Genomic DNA, 21,368 nt, shown 5'->3' on the forward strand with positions numbered 1-21,368 from the left:
TTTGATGAAAAAAAAGATTGCCAATTTTCAGTACCACTTAAAGGTCCCTTCTGCATCCCAGGGGTTACTTGCCTGGATGGGCACATGTGTGATAACACCAGTCAGTGTGTGAATAACAGGGGGATTGATAGGCATACTTTCAATTGCCCCTTAATTCAAAGTGGTGTCCTGGCCCTGCTGGGGAGGGAGAGGTAGCTCTCCTCCCTGATTTGGATGGATCAGCTGAACAGGCCTCCTGTGCGCCCTGCTCTGTGAAAATCTTCCCACCAAACGTGTAAAGGCAGAGGATGCTCACAAGATTTCAGAGGGGGCCACCCATGCAGGGCTTGGGTACTTACCACCGAGAATGAAAGGGACTTTGAACAGAGGAGCTTTTGCTCTGAGGGATACAGCCCCCCCCCAGGATTCCCTTCCTGTCTAGCCATCAAATTGAGGTCATTTAACACACTAAGCCTGGTATACTGCTTCTGCATAAGGAAGCTCCACTTTCCACTCATTGTACCAAGGCCCTGCCTATCTTTTTTCTTTCGTTTTATTCGCTTTGTCTATCTGTTATTATGGCGGATGTTCTGACGGGGGATCCTGAAGGGTCACAGAACAGAGGCCACCTCCTTACGGGGTGAGGGTCTCCCTTGCTGTCGTGGGCTCTCCAGCCGCTCCTCTGCCTTCACCGGGTGGGGCTCCAATCTGGGGTCTCCCGCCCCCTCCTGGCTCCCCCGCCCTGCAGCTCCTCCCCTTCGCCCAAATGCACAGCAGGGACAAGGGGCTTACCAGACCCCAGAAGGCGCCACCGACGCTGCAGCGCTGCTGCTTCTGCTGGTGTTTAACGGCGAATCAAACTGCGCTCTTGACCAGGGAGCCACTTTCCTCCAAGGGAAGAGCCCGGCAGGAAGTGACGTCAGAGGGAGAGGAGCCCCATTTTCTTTGAAGCCTCCCGCACCTCCTCCTCCTCTTTCCTTTCTAGGAATCTGGTTTCGTTTATTTTAACCCTCACGAAGTCAAGCCGCTTGATGATCTCTCAGAGCGGGAGCCAAGAAGGAAAGAGGCATTGCGCAGCATGGAGGAAGGCACGGAGCTCCTGCCCTGTACTGAGTCAGAGCATGGGGGTCGATCTAGCTCAGTGGGATCTGCACTGACTGGCAGCAGCTCTCCAGCGTTTCAGGCACGGAGTCTGTCCTTGGAGATTGAACCTGGGACCTTCTGCATGCAAAGCAGCTGCTCTACCCACTGAGCTGTGGCTCCTTCCTGGGGGTTTGGACCCTCCTGGGGGTTCAAGACAAATATATAGATCATAGAAATATGGGGAGGCTGGCAGACAAGGCTCCCAAACTGGTTTGGCTTGCGTGAGAAGGGAAGATGTGATGATATATGTTGCTGTATCTGGAAGATGAATGGAACCGGAAAGCCAAGTCAGTTCAGCTACTTTTGTCAGAGAAGGTTAAACTCAGTTTAACAGAAAGGAAGAAAAAACGCCTCCACTGGAGTGCAAGAGACTCTTGCCCAGCGTATGGCTTTGCTATAAAGTCTAAAATGATGCTGTGAAAGCCTGAGACACTATACAGCATGCCTTGTATTGAGGGATGACCTTGTCCTGAAGTCTCAATGGGATGCAATGGAGGTCTTTGTCTTTTCCAATCTCCCCTGTTAATTTTCTCAGCTGTCCTTGGGAGGAATGATAACAATTCTCTCTTGAAGAATTAAGTCCTTGTTGTGCTTCTCTACTCGATAAGAATACTTTTCTATACAGAGATACTTTTAGATGATGATTTCATAGCTGTAAGTACAATACACTATTAACCATCTAGCATCCTTATGCTGCAGATGTATAACTAATTACAGCACGTACCACAATTAAATATTTCGCACATATATCTCCCTTGCACTCATCTCAGGGAACAACAGTATAAACTCATCTTTCCGAAAGACCAAGATATATAATAAATAAGAGAATATTTTTACACGTGATTATCATCATTAATTTCAAAAAGATGTTATACTGTGTACTGCCTTCAAGTCGATTCCGACTTATGGTGACCCTATGAAGAGGGTTTTCATGAGGCTGAGAGGCAGTGACTGGCCCAATGTCACCCAGTGAGCTTCATGGCTACATGGGGATTCAAACCCTGGTCTCCCAAGTCCTAGTCCAACACTCTAACCACTACACCACACTGGCTTATCCTCTACTGTATGTAGGATAAGCTAAACTTGTCAGTGAGTCCATTTAAACCAAAAATCTAAAATGTAACACAATATGCAGATTTTGGCCTTTGTCACAAGACATATGGATCAATTCTCTAGTGAAATATTTTACCTCTTCTGGAGTATATAATCTATAAATTGCGTAGTTGATGGTGTTGGTACAAATATAACATACATCAATAGATTGACACTTAGTGAAACTGTTCAATCTGAATTTCCTTCCATCTTTAGGATGCTTGTGAGCAGCATGAACATTTGCCACATTTCAAATCTCCCCTAGAGATGGATCTAATCCTGTAACTACGTAAATCAGAACGGACCACCTTCCCTTGAATAATGGCTGCTCTGCATTGCACTGTAAGTGGAATTCTTCATGACTCCCTGGTCTATAGCTGCTGCAAATCAGGAGACCTCCCAAAGCCTCTTTGCAAAGTTTTCACTTTTCCCTTCGGGTGAGGGGAAGGGGCTTTGTTAACATTCACTAACACTTACTGTGTAGTAGCGTTTGCAGAAAAAAATGTCTGGGCGCTACAGGCACTCAGACAAACCCAGCACAGTGTAATGGGATAGCCCAAATAATGGCTTAAAATGTGCAAAGAGTGTGCTAAAATTATTTACATAAGCTTATAATGGCTTCGCTTGTAGTTTAGTAGTGCACAGAGGAAAAAAGTTCTCTTCTGAAAATGGGTTTCTTAAACCCTCCCTTCTAGACAAAGCATTGTTTTCTTATAAAGCAGAGTACGGTACGAGATACAGTGTCTGAGCAGACAGCCAATATGTTACATTAACATTTGGATTGCGGTCTCCACCTATTTACCCTTTTAATACAACAGTTATTTTCAGTTGGGTTCTCCTGAAGTTGATTCCTTTGATTCAAAGGTTGCCACTTTTCGAGTAGCGCTTTCCATTCAATGTTGAAAGATCCCTTCTGCATCCCAGGAGTTGCCAGCCTGGATGGTCCTACATGTGTCAGTCAGGAGTGATGACACATTGCAAAGTGTTAACATTTGGCTTGGGGGGGAAGGGGCTTTGTTAACATTCACTAACACTTACTGGGAACAGCTGCAGCATGAGGGGACTGAGGAAGACCTGCCCTGGGAGTGAGTATCTGGCATCTGGGTGCTTGCTACGAGCTCCTTTGGGCTGCTGTCTGTCGAGACAGCTGAAGTTCCTGGTAAGTGCTGCAAGGACTGGGATCCCCTGCCTGCCCCTTGCTCCACAGAGAGGCTGCAGTTAATCATGCAGCCCCTTGCAACAGCTGCTGGCTGGGCCAGGAGACATAAAAGCCCAGCTGCCCTTGGGCGGGGGGTCTGCCACCAAAGGGGTGACACCAAAGGGGTTTGCCCCTTGGGGAGTCCCTTAGGGAGTCCCGAGGGCGAGGGTGCTACTCCCCTTCTATTACTTTTTCTGTTTTTTATTATTATTATTTCTTAATTTGTTTTCTGTTAAACCAATCTAGAGGAGATTGGTGGTGGGGAGGTCGTGTGGTGCATGTGTAGTTCCTGCACAGGGTGGGAGCCTGTGCAGTGAACTGCACGATAGGAGAAAGTCGCCAGATGCCTTCAGAGTGAGAGTGTGTAATTGGCAGAAGGCTGGCCCTCCCTGGGTATGAGACAGGAGGGGGAGTAGATGGGCCCTGTGTGAGTAAGTCTGAATGGGTGGGACTGTTCCCACTCCTTGCAGAGGCCTACTGGGATAATTCGCTCCGGTAGGCTTTGTTGGTGGGCTCGTGTTGGGCCCATAATAGGTATTTAGGAGGAGTCTTAGCATGGAGGAACATGGGTGATGCCACCCCAATTTCAGTGATTACCCGCAGAGGGAAATATAGCCATGGGGATGTGGTGAATTACCATAGAAGGCGAAGGCAGGGCTATCTGCGCCTTGTTCCTTGCTGCCACTCCTCTGATGGTTTGGTTCCTTGTTGCTCATCTGCTGTGCCCACTGGCCTGTGTGTGTTGTTGTTTAATGCCAGATCGGTACATAAGAACACTCTCATCCATTACTTGATTGTGGATGAATGTGCCAATTTGGTGTGTATTACCGAGACCTGGGTGAGTGAGCTTGGAGGAGTTGATCTAACCCAACTTTGCCCACCTGGATACTCACCGCAGCACCAGCACAGGCTGCAGGGATGGGGGGGGAGGAGTTGCTGTGGTCTACAGAACTTCCATCTCTGTCACCAGGAAACCACTCTGTCTTGGAGCTGGCTGTGAGGGCCTGCACCTGGTGTTGGGCCGAGGAGACCGTAAACTAGGGTTGCTGCTGGTGTAACGTCCACCTTGCTGCCCGGCAGCTTCTCTGACTGAGCTGGTGGAGGTCGTCTCAGCGGTGGCGTTGGAGCAGCCCAGAATGATAGTGCTGGGTGATTTCAATGTCCATGCAGAGGCTGCCTCTAGTGTTCCGGCTCGGGACTTCATGGCCTCCATGACAAACATGGGGCTGTCTCAAGTTGTTATTGGCCAAACGCATAGAGCAGGGCACACCCTCGACTTGGTCTTTGCTTCAGATGGAGGAAGGGGTGGTCTGGAGATGGGGGGGTGGATGTCATGGTCAGACCACTTCCTGGTGAAGTTTAGACTTATGGCTCCGAGTCTTCCCTGGGGTGGACAGATGAAGATGGTCCGTCTCCGGAAACTAATGGAATCCACTGGATTCCTGAATGCCCTGGGGGAGTTCCCAGGAGATAGAGCAGGTGACCCTGTTGAAGCCCTTGTCATGCTGTGGAACAGCGAGGCGCATCTGGCTCGACACGGTTGCCCCCGAGCGCCCTCTCCGGCACTGTGGAGCCCAGCTTGCACCTTGGTACACCAGTGAGCTAAGGGCAATGAAACAGGCTGGATGTCGGCTAGAGTGCAAGTGGCAAAAGACGTCCTGTGAGACAGATCAGGCACGAGTAATACATCATAACTGTGCCTATTGTGTGGCGGTGAGGGCGGCGAAGAAGGCCCACTTCTCTTCCTCCATCACATCCTCAAGTATCCGTCCAGTGGAGCTTTTCCGTATTGTCAGGGGTCTTTTGACATCAACTCCAGGAAATGGAGTCTTAGAGCCTTCGGAGGACCACTGTGAAATGTTTGCAAGGCACTTTGAGGGTAAACTTGCTCGCCTCCGTAGCAGTCTTGATGCCCCATCTACATATACTGTAGTCCCCAATGAGGTGCCCAGTGCAACATCTGCTCCTATTTCTTGGGAACAGTTTCAGTTGATGCGGCCTGATGATGTGGACAAGGTGCTTGCGATGATGTAGCCAGCAATGTGTCTTCTTGACCCTTGCCCTTCTTGGCTTATTAAAGCTTGCCGGGGGGGGGGTCTGACCAAGTGGATCCAGGGTGCGGTCAATGCATCATTGTGGGAGGGAGTGATTCCAGCCGCCTGAAAGAGGCGGTGATCCGACCACTCCTGAAAAAGCCCACCCTGGACCCATTGGCTTGGGACAACTACTTACCGGTTGCAAATACCCCCTTCTTAGGGAAGGTGATTGAGAGGGTTGTGGCGCAGCAACTGCAAGTACTCTTGGATGAAAGATTATCTTGACCCATCCCAGTCTGGGTTTAGGCCTGGTTATGGGACTGAATTGGCCTTGGTTGCCCTGATGGATGACCTTTATCGGGAGAAGGACAGGGGGAGTGCGACTCTGTTATTCTTACTTGATCTCTCAGCGGCTTTTGATACCATTGACCATGGTATCCTTCTGGGCCGACTTGGTGAGATGGGTATTGGAGGAACTGTTTTACAGTGGTTCCGATCCTATCTCCAGGGTCTCTCTCAGAGAGTAGCATTGAGTGATTGTCTTTCGGCCCCCTGGCAGCTGTGCTGTGGGGTGCCACAGGGTACCATCTTCTACCCCATGCTGTTTAACATCTATATGAAGCCGGCAGCAGTCATCAGGAGCTTTGGAGGGAGGTGTCAGCAGTATGCTGATGATACCCAGTTCTATTTCTCCATAACATCTGAATCAGGAGAGGCTGTGCAAGCCTTTGACCACTGCCTGGACTCGGTGGTGGGCTAGATGAGGGCCAATAAACTGAGTCTGAATCCTAGCAAGACGGAGGCACTGTGGGTTGGTGGTTCCAGAGTTCGGATAATTGGTCAGTTGCCTGCTTTGGATGGGGTCGTACTTCCTCTGAAAGAGCAGGTCCGTAGCCTGGGGGTACTCTTGGATCCATCTTTGTCGCTAGAGGCCCAGGTGACCTCAGTGGCTAGAAGTGCCTTTTACCAGCTTCGGCTGGTGAGACAGCTGCAGCCGTTTCTGGACCAGGATAGCCTGATCACTGTTGTCCACGCACTGGTAACCTCTAGGCTGAATTACTGTAATGCGCTCTATGTGGGGCTGCCCTTGAAGTTGATCCAGAAGTTGCAGCTGGTGCAAAATGTGGCGGTGAGACTGCTCACTGGAGCAGGGTAACGCAAGCATGGCACCCTGCTACTGAAAGAGTTGCACTGGCTGCCCATTTGCTATCGGACCAAGTTCAAAGTTCTAGTTTTGGTGTACAAAGCCCAATACTGCTCGGGACCAGGATACCTGAAAGACCATCATCCTGATCACTGCGCTCTGCAGGTGAGGGCCTCCTGCAGATACCATCTTATCAGGAGGTTCATTCTGTGCAATATAGGAAATGGACCTTAGTGTGGCAGCACCTACCCTGTGGAATTCCCTCCCTTTGAATATTAGTCAGGTGCCATCTCTCCTATCTTTTCGGTGCCTTTTGAAGACTTTTCTTTTTCAACAAGCGTTTTAAGTTGAGAGCTATCCCAGTCTTTCTCTCTGTCAGAATGGCTTGTTTTTTAATAATGTTTTTAATCTTTTTTTAAAAAAAATTTTTTTTTTAATGTTTTTGATGCTGTTTTGCGTTAATGTATTTCAAGTTTTGTTTTTATGATGTTTTAAAATGTTTCTAGTGCCTTGTTTGCTGCCCTGGGCTCCTGCTGGGAGGAAGGATGGGATATACATCAAATAATAAATAAAGGGATAGCCCGAATAATGGCTTAAAATGTGCATATAATGTGCTGAAATTATTTACATAAGCTTTTAATGGCTTCGCTTGTAGTTTACACAGAGGAAGAAAGTTCTCTTTTGAAAATCGGTTTCTTAAACCCTCCCTTCTAGACTAAGCATTGTTTCCTTATAAAGCAGAGTACAGTACAAGATACAATCTCTGAGCAGACAGCCAATATGTTACATTAAGTGTCACCAGTAAGTGAGAAGAAGATATGGAGTGCTTCCGGGAGGCAGCAAATGCAAATTTCCAAAATTTCTCCTCTAGTGGGTAGCAAAATTGATAAAGCCATGGGAACAAGCCATCCCTTTGTAAATAGGGTGTATAAAAGGCCAGTTCTATAGCATGCAGGACCCCCTTGGCTCTGTTGAAGTGGGGGTGGGGTCAAAGAAAGCAGGAGGGAACCCTCACATCTATTCCATCCATGGCATCTGATGGGTGATGTATCGTGACATGTATTTCCATGTACTCTGTAACTCTGGCTTTGTGACATGACTTAAGAAGTTAACTCGGTCCTTATTATTATTAATATTATTATTAATTAAATTTTTATACCGCCCCATAGCCGAAGCTCTCTGGGCGGCTCACAACAGGTAAAAACATCTAACATACAATTAAAACCACATATTAAGCAATCTAAAATAAGTTAAAGATATCAAAAATTAAAACATAATTAAACAGATACTAAAATGCATATTAAATACTACTAAAATGCTGAAAATGCCTGGGAGAAGAGGAAGGTTTTTACCTGGTGCCGAAAAGATAATAATGTTGGTGCCAGGCGTACCTCATCAGGAAGAATATTCCATAGTTCAGGGGCCACCACTGAGAAGGCTCTTTTTCTTGTTGTCACCTTCCGGGCTTCTCTCTGAGTAGGCACCCGGAGGAGGGCCTTCAATGTTGAGCGCAGTGTACGGGTAGGTTCATATCGGGAGAGGCGTTCCATCAGGTATTGTGGCCCCATGCCGTACAAGGCTTTATGGGTTAAAACCAGCACTTTGAATCGGGCCCGGAAACATATAGGCAACCAGTGCAAGCGGGCCAGAATCAGTGTTATATGTTCGGACCGCCTGGTCCCGGTTATCAATCTGGCCGCCGCATTTTGCATGAGCTGCAGTTTCCAAACAGTCTTCAAGGGCAGCCCCACGTAGAGTGCATTGCAGTAGTCTAATTTAAAGGTTACCAGGGCATGGACAACTGAAGCAAGGTTTCCCCTGTCCAAATAGTGGCGTAGTTGGGCCACCAGCTGAAGCTGGTAGAAAGCACTCCGTGCCACCGAGGCTACCTGAGCCTCCAGTGACAGGGATGGTTCTAAAAGAACTCCCAAACTACGAACCTGCTCCTTCAGAGGGAGTGCAACCCCATCCAGGACAGGTTGCACATCCACCATCTGGTCAGAGGAACCGCCTACTAACAGCATCTCAGTCTTGTCTGGATTGAGCTTCAATTTATTCGCTCTCATCCAGTCCATTATCGCAGCCAGGCATCGGTTCAGCACCTTGACAGCCTCACCTGATGAGGATGAAAAGGAGAAGTAGAGCTGCGTGTCATCAGCATACTGGTGACAATGCACTCCAAAACTCCTGATGACAGCACCCAGCGGCTTCATGTAGATGTTAAAGAGCATGGGGGACAGAACTGACCCCTGCGGAACTCCATATTGGAGAGCCCAGGGTGCCGAGCAATGCTCCCCAAGCACTACCTTCTGGAGACAACCCGCCAAGTAGGAGCAGAACCACTGCCAAGCAGTACCTCCAACTCCCAAATCCGCAAGTCTCCCCTGAAGAATACCATGGTCGATGGTATCAAAAGCCGCTGAGAGATCAAGGAGAATCAACAGAGTTACACTCCCCCTGTCTTTCTCCCAACAAAGGTCATCATACAGGGCAACCAAGGCCGTCCCCGTGCCAAAACCACACAGGGCCTTCTCTCAATCCCGCCAACAAAAACAGCCAGATTGGTGGGTACAAGAGAGAGGGCATTCTCAGTGGCGGCCCCCACTCTTTGGAACTCCCTCCCACAAGATCTCCGGCACTCCTCTTCCCTAAATGTATTTCGGAAAGCCTTAAAGACCTGGCTCTTTCAACAGGCCTTCGGGGTATCCGGGGAGGGTTAATTGTTGTAACTGTAATGCCTCCTGCCCAGTTTTAATGTTGTTGTTGCAGATGTATTGATTTTATATTGTATCGCTATATTTTTCAATTGTATCTTAACAATCTTGTTCGTCGCCTAGAGTGGCCATCGGCCAGATAGGCGACAAAGAAATTAAATTTATTATTATTATTATTATAAAACCGGGCCTGAAACCCGATTGAAATGGATCCAGATAATCGGTCTCATCCAAGAATGTCTGGAGCTGGTCTGCAACCACTCTTTCTAGGACCTTGCCCAGGAATGGGACATTTGCTACCGGCCTGTAATTATTAAGATTTTCTGGGTCCAGGGAAGATTTCTTCAAAAGTGGTCTCACTACCGCCGCCTTTAGGCAGCCAGGGACCTCTCCCTCACACAGTGAGGCATTAATCACTTCCCTGGCCCAGCCGGCTGTTCCATCCCTGCTAGCTTTCATTAGCCAAGAGGGGCACGGATCCAGAACAGAAGAGGTTGCACGCACCTGTCCAAGCACCTTGTCAATATCCTCAAGCTGCACCAATTGAAACTCATCCAAAAAATCATGACCAGGCTGTGCTCCGGATACCTCATTTGATTCAACTGCTATAACACTGGAGTCCAAGTCTTGACGGATGCAAGAGATTTTATCCTGGAAGTGCCTAGCAAATTCATTACAGCGTGCTTCGCATAGTTCTACCGTGTCCCTAGGGCCAGAATGTACTAGCCCTCTGACAACTTTAAAAAGCTCCGCCGGACGGCAGTTAGAAGATTTAATAGTGGCAACAAAATATTGTTTTTGTGCTGCCCGTACTGCCCCTAAATACAGCTTGGTATAGGCACTTACCAGTGCATAATTGCATCCCTCAGGAGTTCGTCTCCATCTGCACTCAAGCCGTCTCCTGTTTAATTGCTCTCAGCTCTGAAGTATACCATGGAGCTGAAGGAGCTCTACATAGGAGAGGGCGCACAGGAGCGATCATGTCAACTGCCCAGGTCATTTCAGCATTCCATAGTTCGACCAGGGTTTCAACAGGAGCGCCAGCCCTATCAGCCGGAAAACTCCCCAGAGCCTTTTGAAAACCATCCGGATTCATTAGTCTCCGGGGGCGGACCATCTTAATGTGTCCTCCACCCTTGCAGAGGGGAAAAGCTGCGGTAAGTCTAAACCTCAACAAGCGGTGATCAGTCCATGACAAAGGGGCTGATGTAAGACTCCCTACATTCAGATCACCATCTCCATGTCCAGTTGCAAAAATCAGGTCTAGAGTATGCCCTGCCACGTGTGTTGGGCCAGTAGCATATTGGGACAGCCTCATGGTTGTCATGGAAGCCATGAAGTCCTGAGCCGCCCCAGATAAGGCGGCCTCGGCGTGGATGTTGACATCCCCCAGCACAAACAGTCTGGGTGATCTCAACAATACAGCCGAGACCACCTCCGTCAGCTCAGTTAGGGAGTCTGTTGGGCAGCGGGGTGGGCGGTACACCAACAGAATCCCCAATCTGTCCCCCTGATCCAACACAAGGTGCAAACACTCCAGACCATTAGTTGCATGGACATGGTGCTTGGAGAGAGAGATGGAACTCCTATAGACCACAGCAACCCCCCTCCCCGGCCCTCAGATCTACCCTGATGCTGAACCAAGTACCCCGGTGGGCACAGCTGGGAGAGACTAGCTCCTCCCTGCTCACCCACCCAGGTCTCAGTTATACATGCCAGATCAGCTGCCTCCTCCACAATTAAATCGTGGATGAGAGAGATCTGATTATGTACCGATCTGGCATTTAGGAGCAGCATCCGGAGATCGGAGAGCTGGCTGATAGGGCAACCAACAAACCTGTGGGTGTGTGGAGGACCGGAACCCAGCAAAGCCGTTAACTGCCTGGGGTGAGTTCCCCTCACCTGGCAAGTCCTCCACACAGCATCATATCTCCCTCTACCCGTCACTACACTAATTGGGGCCACCTCAAATCTTCCCAGTCGACTTTGACTCCTCTCTCCCAGGCACATGATGCAACCCCCACAACACACACTCACACCATACACCCCCCCACACAAAAAGGGCCTTCAACTATTGTAACCTGTTTTAACTAAGATGTGCCTTCACAGTCTTATACATTGATGTTAATTGGATTTCCAGCAACTTCTTTCATGCTGATATGTATCCCTATTTTTCTGTTTCTATAATAAGGTCACTGACTACATTTTATTAGTTGTAGTGTGCAAGAGATGAATAAATAGCATGTATTATAAAGACTCTTGGCGATTTGCTGGGGTGCCACTGAAGGGCTTTGCAGGCCTCCAAAACACTCACAGGCAACAGGTGGGCAACCCCCTGTTCATCACTCATAATATGGTTTCCCCATTTCTGAAATCTTTCATGACATTAAAGACTTAAGCTACTTCTGAAGCTCTTTCCATGTTCCAAGCAGTTCTATGGTTTCTCTCCTCTGTGAATTCTTTGATGCAAAGTGAGAGAGGAATTTCTAGTAAAGCCCTTTCCACATTCCAGGCATTCATATGGCTTCTCCCCAGTGTGAACACTTTGATGGGCAGTGAGTTGCTGTTTCCTACTGAAGCTCTTTCCACATTCTAAGCACTTATATGGTTTCTCCCCAGTGTGAACACTTTGATGCAAAGTGAGAGAGGAATTTCTAGTAAAGCTCTTTCCACATTCTAAGCACTTATATGGTTTCTCCCCAGTGTGAGTTCTTTGATGGGAAGTCAGATTTATCTTCTGGTAGAAGCTCTTTCCACATTCTAAGCACTTATGTGGCTTCTCCCCAGTGTGAATTCTTTGATGGTCAGTGAGTTTCTGTTTCCTACTGAAGCTCTTTCCACATTCTAAGCACGTATACGGTTTCTCCCCAGTGTGAATTCTTTGATGGAGAGTGAGTTGCTCTTTGCAACTGAAGCTCTTTCCACATTCCAAGCATTTATACGGTTTCTCCCCAGTGTGAATACTTTGATGGAAAGTCAGATGTATCTTCTGACGGAAGCTCTTTCCACATTCTAAGCACTTATATGGTTTCTCCCCAGTGTGAGTTCTTTGATGGGAAGTCAGATTTATCTTCTGGTGGAAGCTTTTTCCACATTCTAAGCACTTATATGGCTTCTCCCCAGTGTGAATTCTTTGATGGAAAGTGAGAGAGGAATATCTAGTGAAGCTCTTCCCACATTCTAAGCACTTATATGGCTTCTCCCCAGTGTGAATACTTTCATGGGCAGTGAGAGAGGAACTTGTAGTAAAGCACTTTCCACATTCCAGGCATCTATATGGCTTCTCCACAGTGTGAATTCTTTGATGGAAAGTGAGTGCTTGTTTCCAACTGAAGCTCTTTCCACATTCTAAGCACTTATATGGTTTCTCTCCGGTGTGAATTCTTTGATGGGCAGTGAGTAAGTTTTTCCAGTGGAAGCTCTTTCCACATTCCAAGCACTTAAAAGGTTTCTCCCCCATGTGAATTCTTTGATGGCAAGTCAGATGTGTCTTCCGACGAAAGCTCTTTCCACATTCCAAGCACTTATATGGTTTCTCTCCAGTGTGAATTCTTTGATGGGAAGTCAGATTGCTTTTCTGACAGAAGCTCTTTCCACATTCTAGGCACTTATATGATTTCTGCCCGGTGTGAACATTTTGGTGGGCAGTGAGTAAGTGTTTCCAGCGGAAGCTCTTCCCACATTCCAAACATTTATATGGTTTCTCCCCAGTGTTATTACTTTGGTGGGCAGCGAGTTGTTGTTTCCACCTGAAGCTCTTTCCACATTCCAAACACTTATATGGTTCCTCTCCAGTGTGAATTCTTTGGTGGGCAGCGAGTTTGTTTTTCCAACTGAAGCTCTTTCCACATTCTAAGCACTTATATGGTTTCTCACCGGTTTGCATTCTTTGATGCAAAATAAGACTTGCCTTGCAGCTAAACCTCCTTTCACGTTCCAAACATTGATATGCTTTCTCCGTTTTCTGGTTTTTGTAGTGGGCTTTCTTACACTTACTTTTAGAATTCAGACTTTTCGAACAATGAAAATATTTATTTCTTCTCATTCTTTGATCTGTTTTTTCTCGGATGGCAGTTTTATGGTAGCCACTGCCCTGAGAAGCGTAAGATTTATTCCTCCTTTTCTCTTCTGCTTCAGGATTCCTTCTCTGCTCTTCCCTGTTTTTAGATCTATCTCTTTTCCATCTCTCTTGCCCACACAGTTCTTCCTTCCTCTTGGCTTTCCACTCATCATCTTCTGCAAGGAAGAGAGAAACTGATAAGACCATGAGGGAAGAAATGGATCCTCAAATCACTGAACAATCCCAAATAACTTTTGTGATAAAGGAAGAATTGACAGGACTTGTCAAGGAAAATTGACAGGAAAATTCTGACTTGTGTTGCATATAACTTTCTCCTACAGAAAGTGGAGGAAGCAACCAGAGGATTGGCTATCCTGGACTTGATTCTAGACAATAGAGATGATTTGGTGGATAAAATGGCAGTTATGGGAACACTGGGGGGAAGTGACCACACCATATTTGAATTCTTGATTTTAACAGAAGCAAAAGCTGAGAGTAGCCATACACGCACCCTGGACTTCAGGAAAGCTGATTTTCATAAACTCAGAACAATTGTAAGTACGGTTCCATGGCAAGCGACCCTTATGAGAAAAGGAGTCTATGATGGGTGGGAGTTTCTAAAAAAGGAAATTCTAAAAGCTCAATGGCAAGCAATTCCAACAAGGAAAAAAGGGGGGAAAACAGCAGAAGAAGCCAATGTGGCTTCACAAGGCTTAGAGATGACCTGAAAACAAAAAAGGACACATACAGGAAGTGGAAAGAAGGCCAGGCCACAAAGGAAGAGTACAGGCAGGTACAACAGAATTGCAGATGGCGTCAGGAAGGCTAAAGCTGAGAATGAGCTGAGGTTAGCGAGGGATGCTAAAAGCAACAAAAAAGCTTTCTTCAGGTACGTCCGTAGTAAAAGACAGAGAAAAGAAATGGTGTCACAGCAACTCAATGAGGATGGCAAAATGATAACAGATAACAAAGAAAAGGCAGAAGTGCTCAATTCCTACTTTGGCTCAGTCTTCTCCCAGAAAAGGGTCTATGACCCTCCCAGGAAACATGAAGTGGAAGGGGCAGGATTGGAGCTTGAGATTGATAGACAAACGGTCAAGGAATACTTAATCACTTTGAACGAGTTCAAATTGGCAGGGCCCGATAAACTGCATTCTAGAGTATTGAAGGAACTGCCTGAAGAACTCTCGGAATGATTGTCTATTATCTTTGTGAAATCATGGAGGACTGGTGAAGTGCCCGATGACTGAAGGAGAACTAATGTAGTCCCTATCTTCAAAAAGGAGGAATCGGGGAACTATAGACCAGTCAACCTAACGTCAATCCCTGGAAAAACTCTGGAGCAGATTATAAAGCAGTCAATCTGTAAGCACCTTGAAAACAATGCAGTGATTACTAGGAGCCAACATGGATTTATGAAAGACAAATCCTGCCAAACTAATCTTATCTTGTTTTTTGATTAGGTAACTTCCCTTGTAGACTGTGGGAATGCTGTGAACATAATATATCTCGACTTCAGCAAAGCTTTTGACAAAGTGCCCCATGACATTCTGATTAGCAAGCTAGCTAAATGTGGGCTGGATGGAACAACTATCAGGTGGATCAACAGTTGGCTCCAGAATCATACCCAAAGAGTGCTTATCAATGGTTCCATCTCAAACTGGGCGGAAGTAACGAGTGGGGTACCACAGGGCTCGGTCCTGGGCCCAGTGCTCTTCAACATTTTTATTATCGACTTGGATGAGGAGGTACAGAGCATGCTTATCAAATTTGCAGCTGATAAAAAATTGGGGGGCATAGCTAATACTGTGGAAGACAGAAACAAAATTCAAAGAGGCCTTGATAGGCTGGAGCATTGGGCTGAAAACAACAGAATGAAATTCAACAGGGATAAATGCAAAGTTCTACACTTAGGAAAAAGAAACCAAATGCACAGTTATAAGACTGGCTCAGCAATACGACATGTGAGAAAGATCTTGGAATTGTGGTTGATCACAAGCTGAATATGAGCCAACAGTGTGATGTAGCTGCAAAAAAGGAAAATGCTGTAGTAGGCTGCATTAAGAGAAATATAGTTTCCAAATTGCGTGAAGTATTACTTCCCCTCTATTCAGCACTGGTTAGGCCTCATCCTGAGTACTGCGCCCAGTTCTAGTCTCCGCACCAAGAAGGATGCAGACAAACTGGAATAGGTTCAGAGGAGGGCAACAAAGATGATCAGGAGACTGGAAACCAAGCCCTATGAGGAGAGGCTGAAAGAACTGGGCATGTTTAGCCTGGAGAAGAGAAGACTGAGGGGAGATATGATAGCACTCTTCAAGTACATGAAAGATTGTCACACAGAGGAGGGCCAAGATCTCTTCTTCGAGAGTGCAGGACACGGAATAATGGGCTCAAGTTGCAGGAAGCCAGATTAAGACTGAACATCAGGAAAAAATTCCTAACTGTTAGAGCCATACGACAATGGAACCAATGACCTAGAGAGGTAGTGGGCTCTCCGACACTGGAGGCATTCAAGAGGCAGCTGGACAGCCATCTGTCGGGAATGCTTTGATTTGGATTCCTGCACTGAGCAGGGGGTTGGACTCGATGGCCTTGTAGGTCCCTTCCAACTCTACTATTCTATATTCTATGATAGGGAAGGCTTTTCTTACCGTCTGAGTCCCTTTCCCTATAACAACGTGGTGCTCTTCAGAGTTTGTTGGAATCCCATTCTCATCAGCCCCAGTCAGCGTGGACAATGGTCACCGCTTATGGGAGTGAGAGTCCAGCAATCTGTGGAGCACACCATGATGGCTACCCCAGTCTTAAAACGGTCCTCCTCTCCCCCACATCGTATAATGCACTGCCACCACTCTGCTCCAGGTCTAGGAAAAAGGATAAACTAGGAGGGAAGCTTTGGATGTGTCTCCCCAAAGCCCAGAATGCCAAATGTTGCACCTCGTAGGCCATATTAGAAACTCAAATGGAGCTCAGCTATGCTGTGTTATAGCACTTGGGGAAACATTTTAGTGAAAAATTCCAGGTAATTGGACCATTGTTTTAGAAGGGCATAACTAGAGAGAATAGATGGCTGTCCATTCAAGTTATCTGCAGAAGATTAAGAATCCCAGTTGAAATAGGTGGCAGTACAACAGAATATTCGGGTGCATTAAATATAGAAATATGGAATTTGAAAACAGGTATTACGACCAATACCCTGGACAGCGAAAAGACAATTAAACCAGAACTATCACTAGAAGCTAAAATGATGAAACTGAGGATATCATACTTTGGACACATAAGGAGAAGATATGATTCACTAGAAAAGACAATAATGCTGGGGAAAACAGCAGGGAATAGAAAAAGAGGAAGGCCAAACAATAGATGGATTGATTGCATAAAGGAAGATCTGAACAGGGTGGTTTATAACAGATGCTACTGAAGGTTGTTGATTCATAGGGTTGCCATAAGTCATAATCGACTTGAAGGCACATAACAAATTACAACGGAACCTGCCTTACCAAGACAGGACAGAGTCCCACAAATCCCCTCCATGACTTCGCTATGCAGAGCTCTCTGGTCAGGATTCAGCAAAGCCCACTCCTCTTCCGTGAACTGCACAGCCACATCCTCCAAAGACACTGGATCCTAAAAGAAATATAATTCAATTTGTCATCATAGCAAGCATAAAGATTATCTCCTACCTACGTGGAAAACGTAGTTAAGGTGAGGTGGCTGGTCATTGTTCTAAGGACAGAAACCTCCTTAAATGGCATTCACAGCTTTTGTTGAGGTGGCTTTGGGAGACGCAAAGAGGAGGAAAATTCATTCAGACCCAGGGACAGAGAGATGCACCCAGGCTGCCCCCAGCCTTTCCTACTTCTGAGTGTTTCCCCTACCTGATCTGGGGCGATAGCAACAGCTTCTCCTCCACCAGAAAGGGGATATGATTTAGTAGGTCTTGCCGACATGATTCCATCCCCTGTGAGAAAGAAAATGGGCCCAAAAGCCATTAGTATACCGTATGCTATTGTCAGAGATTAAACCATAGAGGTATAACTGCACAAGGGTTCTTCTCAGCTGAGTGAGTTTCAGGTGTTTATTCACAGTTTATGTTTCGGTTGGGTGATAAAACATCTCTCCTCATTTGAGCTCTAAGCTAGAAATCAAAGTGATGGTTCCCACGTAAAAAATTATGATGTAAGTAGGAGCATTTCTGAGCTGTGGAAAAGGCTGGAGACAAGAGTGGAAAATGGAAATTCAAGTTGATCCTGACTTATGGTGTTTAGGGTCTTCATAGTAAGCGGTATTCAGGAAGGGTTTACCATTGACTTCCTCTGGGACTTAGGGGCAGTGACTGAACCCTGCTCTCCCAGGTCGTAGTCCAACACCTTAACCACTGTACTGCCTTCAAGTTGATTCTGACTTATGGTGACCCTATGAATAGGGTTTTTATGGTAAGCTGTATTCAGACGGGGGTTACGATTGCCTTCCTCTGGGGCTGAGAGGCAGCGACTGGCCCAAGGTCACCCAGTGAGCTTCATGGCTATGTGGGGATTTGAACCCTGGTCTCCCAGGTCGTAGTCCAAAACCTTAACCACTACATCACACTGGTTCTCGCAGGCAAAATCAACAGTGACAGACCAAACGGAAACACGCCCCATTCATCTTTACCCAGCGGCCTCTGCCTGGGGTCCAATGGAGTCCTCTCTGCCTCAGGGAAATCCATTCCTGTTTCTGCACAGAGACCCTTTTCCTGAAAAGCATAATAAGAACTCAAGTCATATAATGGGGAGCAGAATTAGAAAAGGAGTGACAGAGGCAATACCACAGGAATATTTGATATAGAAAGGAAGGATAGATGCAAAACCCTTATTTATTTATTTAATTTATTTATTTTATAAATAAATAAATAAATATTTGATATAGAAAGGAAGGATAGATGCAAAACCCTTAGAGATACTTGATATCGGGGTAGCCAACGTGGTGCCCTTCAGATGGGACCAGACTCCAATTCACATCAGCCCCAGACAATACCATGAATGGCCAGCGATTATAGGACCTTTACTTCAACAACATCTGGAAGGCTTCATCTACACCAGGGACAGCCATCTCACCTGCTGCTCTGCCTGCTTCTCGTCCTCTGCCACGTTCAGCAGGAGACCTTCTGCCAGGGCCACCGCCTGGGAACTGGTCTCGGCCCCACATTCCCTCACCCAGCTCTCCATCTCTGGGGGCAGGACAGCCAGGAACTGCTCCAGGATCACCTTGTCCAGGATCTGGTTCTTTGAGTGTCGCTCTGGCTTCAACCACTCACGGCAAAGAAGGTGGAGTCGGCTGCAAGCCTCTCGGGGCCCCTCAGCTGCCTGGTAGAGGAAACACCGGAACTGCTGGCGCTGCACATCTGAGCTGAGGGGATTCTCCCCCAAGATCTTCTGCACATTTTCCCCTAGGAATTCCTCCACATGGGTCTCAGTCTTGATGGCATCAGGGCCAAGTCCTGCTTCAGAGGTAGATGGGTCTTGCTGTTCCATCTTTGATCTCTTGGCCTTTCACGGGGTCCTCATCCCTTCTCTGCTTCTGGGAATAGTTTTCTGCCTTCTGAGGCCACGTTCAGAAGGAGCAGGTCCACTTATTCTATGAGCGAAGCCAAACAGGGATCACTATGCCCAGGCCGAAGGCTTGCAGAGCAGGAAAGGTGCTGGGTAAGAATAGTCAAATGTGAGAATTATTGTTTCTACCATATAACCTTTGATAAAAACCCAATGATGGGGCCTATGTCTTCCTTTGAAGATGGATCCCTGGATGGCTGACACATCTCTGACAGCAGCTCCAAAAGGCCCCAGGGACCAGCATCATCCTCATTACCCCCTTATTCTTAATTAAAAACAAGCTAAAGGGGAGATCCTTTCAGAGGACAGGCTGTAGCTCAGTGGTAGAGCAGCTGCTTTGTACACAGAACGTCCCACTTTGAATCTCCAGGTAGGGCTGGGAAAGACTCCCTGCCTGTAATCCTGGAGAGACTCTGCCAGTCAGTGCGGACAATACTGAGCTAGATGGCACAATTGTCTAATTCAATAGAAGATCCTATACTCCCTAACTTATCTCTGAACTTTTACAGGCCTCTCCTGGAATACAGAATTTTGGTTTAATTGTGAATGAAATACGTTATTCCTTTCATCTCTTGATAGATTTGCTTATCTTTACAACTGTCCCCCTTCAGAGTTAAACGTGAGCTATATTGTTGCATATTAAATTAAATTGGAACGCTGCAGTCCCTGGAGTTTATGACCTGGTTGTGATAAGGAAATGGAAAGATCTTTGAGTATAATGTGGTGGAAGAAAGCAATGAATCTACATTTTTGGGATTGTCATCATAAATTAAGGAAGAACTGGCTTTACCTTCACCTCAGCAGGCATTGAGTGATGGGATATGGATGTGGGTGGGGGCTGCCCTGTCCTGTAGGCTCTCTTCACCTATTTACCCTTTTAATAAAACACGGTTGTTCACTTTCAGTCGGGGTCTTCCGAGTTTGATTCCTTTGATGAAAAGATTGCCAATTTTCAGTAGCACTTTCTATTCACACTTAAAGGTCCCTTCTGTATCCCAGGGGTTACTTGCCTGGATGGGCACATGTGTGATAACACCAGTCAGTGTGTGAATAACGGGGGGATTGATAGGCACACTTTCAATTGCGCCTTAATTCAAAGTGGTGTCCTGGCCCTGCTGGGGAGGGAGAGGTAGCTCTCCTCCCTGATTTGGATGGATCAGCTGAACAGGCCTCCTGGGCGCCCTGCTCTGTGAAAACCTTTCCACCAAATGTGTAAAGGCAGAGGATGGTCACAAGATTTCAGAGGGGGGCACCCATGCAGGGCTTGGGTATTTACCACCAAATGAGAATGAAAGGGACTTTGAACACAGGAACTTTTGCTCTGAGGGATACAGCCCCCCCCCCAGGATTCCCTTCCTGTCTAGCCATCAAATTGAGGCCATATAACACACTAAGCCTGGTATACTGCTTCTCCATAAGGAAGCTCCACTTTCCACTCATTGTACCAAGGCCCTGCCTATCTTTTTTTCCCGTTTTATTCACTTTGTCTATCTGTTATTATGGCGGATGTTCTGACGGGGGATCCTGAAGGGTCACAGAACAGAGGCCACCTCCTTACGGGCTGAGGGTCTCCCTTGCTCTCCAGCCGCTCCTCTGCCTTCACCGGGTGGGGCTCCAATCTGGGGTCTCCCTCCCCCTCCTGGCTCCCCCGCCCTGCAGCTCCTGCCCTCGGCCCTGGGACTCCCCTTCGCCCAAATGCACAGCAGGGACAAGGGGCTTACCAGACCCCAGAAGGCGCCACCGACGCTGCAGCACTGCTGCTGCTTCTGGCGTTTAATGACGAATCCAACTGCGCTCTTGACCAGGGAGCCACTTTCCTCCAAGGGAAGAGCCCGGCAGGAAGTGACGTCAGAGGGAGAGGAGCCGCATTTTCTTTGAAGCCTCCCGCACCTCCTCCTCCTCTTTCCTTTCTAGGAATCTGGTTTCGTTTATTTTAACCCTCACGAAGTCAAGCCTCCTGATGATCTCTCAGAGCGGGAGCCAAGAAGGAAAGAGGCGTTGCGCAGCATGGAGGAAGACACGGAGCTCCTGCCCTGTACTGAGTCAGAGCATGGGGGTCGATCTAGCTCAGTGGTGTCTGCACTGACTGGCAGCAGCTCTCCAGCGTTTTAGGTTGGGAGTCTGTCCTTGGAGATTGAACCTGGGACCTTCTGCATGCAAAGCAGCTGCTCTACCCACTGAGCTGTGGCTCCTTCCTGGGGGTTCGGACCCTCCTGGGGGGTTCAAGACAGATATATAGATAATAGAAATATGGGGAGGCTGGCAGACAAGGCTCCCAAACTGGTTTGGCTTGCGTGAGAAGGGAAGATGTGATGATATATGTTGCTGTATCTGGAAGATGAATGGAACCGGATAGCCAAGTCAGTTCAGCTACTTTTGTCAGTTAGAGAAGGTTAAACTCAGTTTAA

General features: G+C 47.2%; 2 protein-coding genes and 1 pseudogene across 5 annotated transcripts in view; all 3 read right to left on the reverse strand.

Moving 5' to 3' along the window:
- LOC133381483 (zinc finger protein 665-like) overlaps positions 1-18,101 on the reverse strand; it is a 30,588-nt gene extending 12,487 nt beyond the window's left edge. For 2 of the 4 annotated variants that reach the window (XR_009761680.1, XR_009761679.1), the window contains exons 1-4: positions 18,023-18,101; positions 17,248-17,330; positions 16,870-16,996; positions 4,306-13,542 (exon numbers count right to left, since the gene is read on the reverse strand). Coding sequence is in view for 1 of the 4 variants with exons in the window: in XM_061620637.1 (XP_061476621.1) it covers positions 11,741-13,542; positions 16,870-16,996; positions 17,248-17,330; positions 18,023-18,077 (2,067 nt within the window). In the remaining 3 variants the exon portion in view is untranslated. Of the gene's footprint in view, positions 1-823; positions 1,775-3,101; positions 13,543-16,869; positions 16,997-17,247; positions 17,331-18,022 lie in introns of those variants that run through there. The other 2 variants (XR_009761681.1, XM_061620637.1) reach the window with 2 other exon arrangements.
- LOC133378945 (zinc finger protein 845-like) overlaps positions 1-21,368 on the reverse strand; it is a 159,479-nt pseudogene that overhangs the window by 57,322 nt on the left and 80,789 nt on the right.
- Positions 18,442-19,016, reverse strand: LOC133381986 (zinc finger and SCAN domain-containing protein 31-like). Its single transcript, XM_061621631.1, has one exon. The coding sequence runs from the start codon at positions 18,880-18,882 to the stop codon at positions 18,442-18,444; it is 441 nt and encodes a 146-aa protein (XP_061477615.1). The 5' UTR covers positions 18,883-19,016.

The sequence above is a fragment of the Rhineura floridana genome, chromosome 3 (assembly GCF_030035675.1).
Source record: "Rhineura floridana isolate rRhiFlo1 chromosome 3, rRhiFlo1.hap2, whole genome shotgun sequence".
Taxonomy (NCBI): domain Eukaryota; kingdom Metazoa; phylum Chordata; class Lepidosauria; order Squamata; family Rhineuridae; genus Rhineura; species Rhineura floridana.

Excerpts from the sequence above, each read along its gene's own strand:
- LOC133381986 (XM_061621631.1), bottom strand. The coding sequence starts at position 18,882 with ATGGAACAGCAAGACCCATCTACCTCTGAAGCAGGACTTGGCCCTGAT.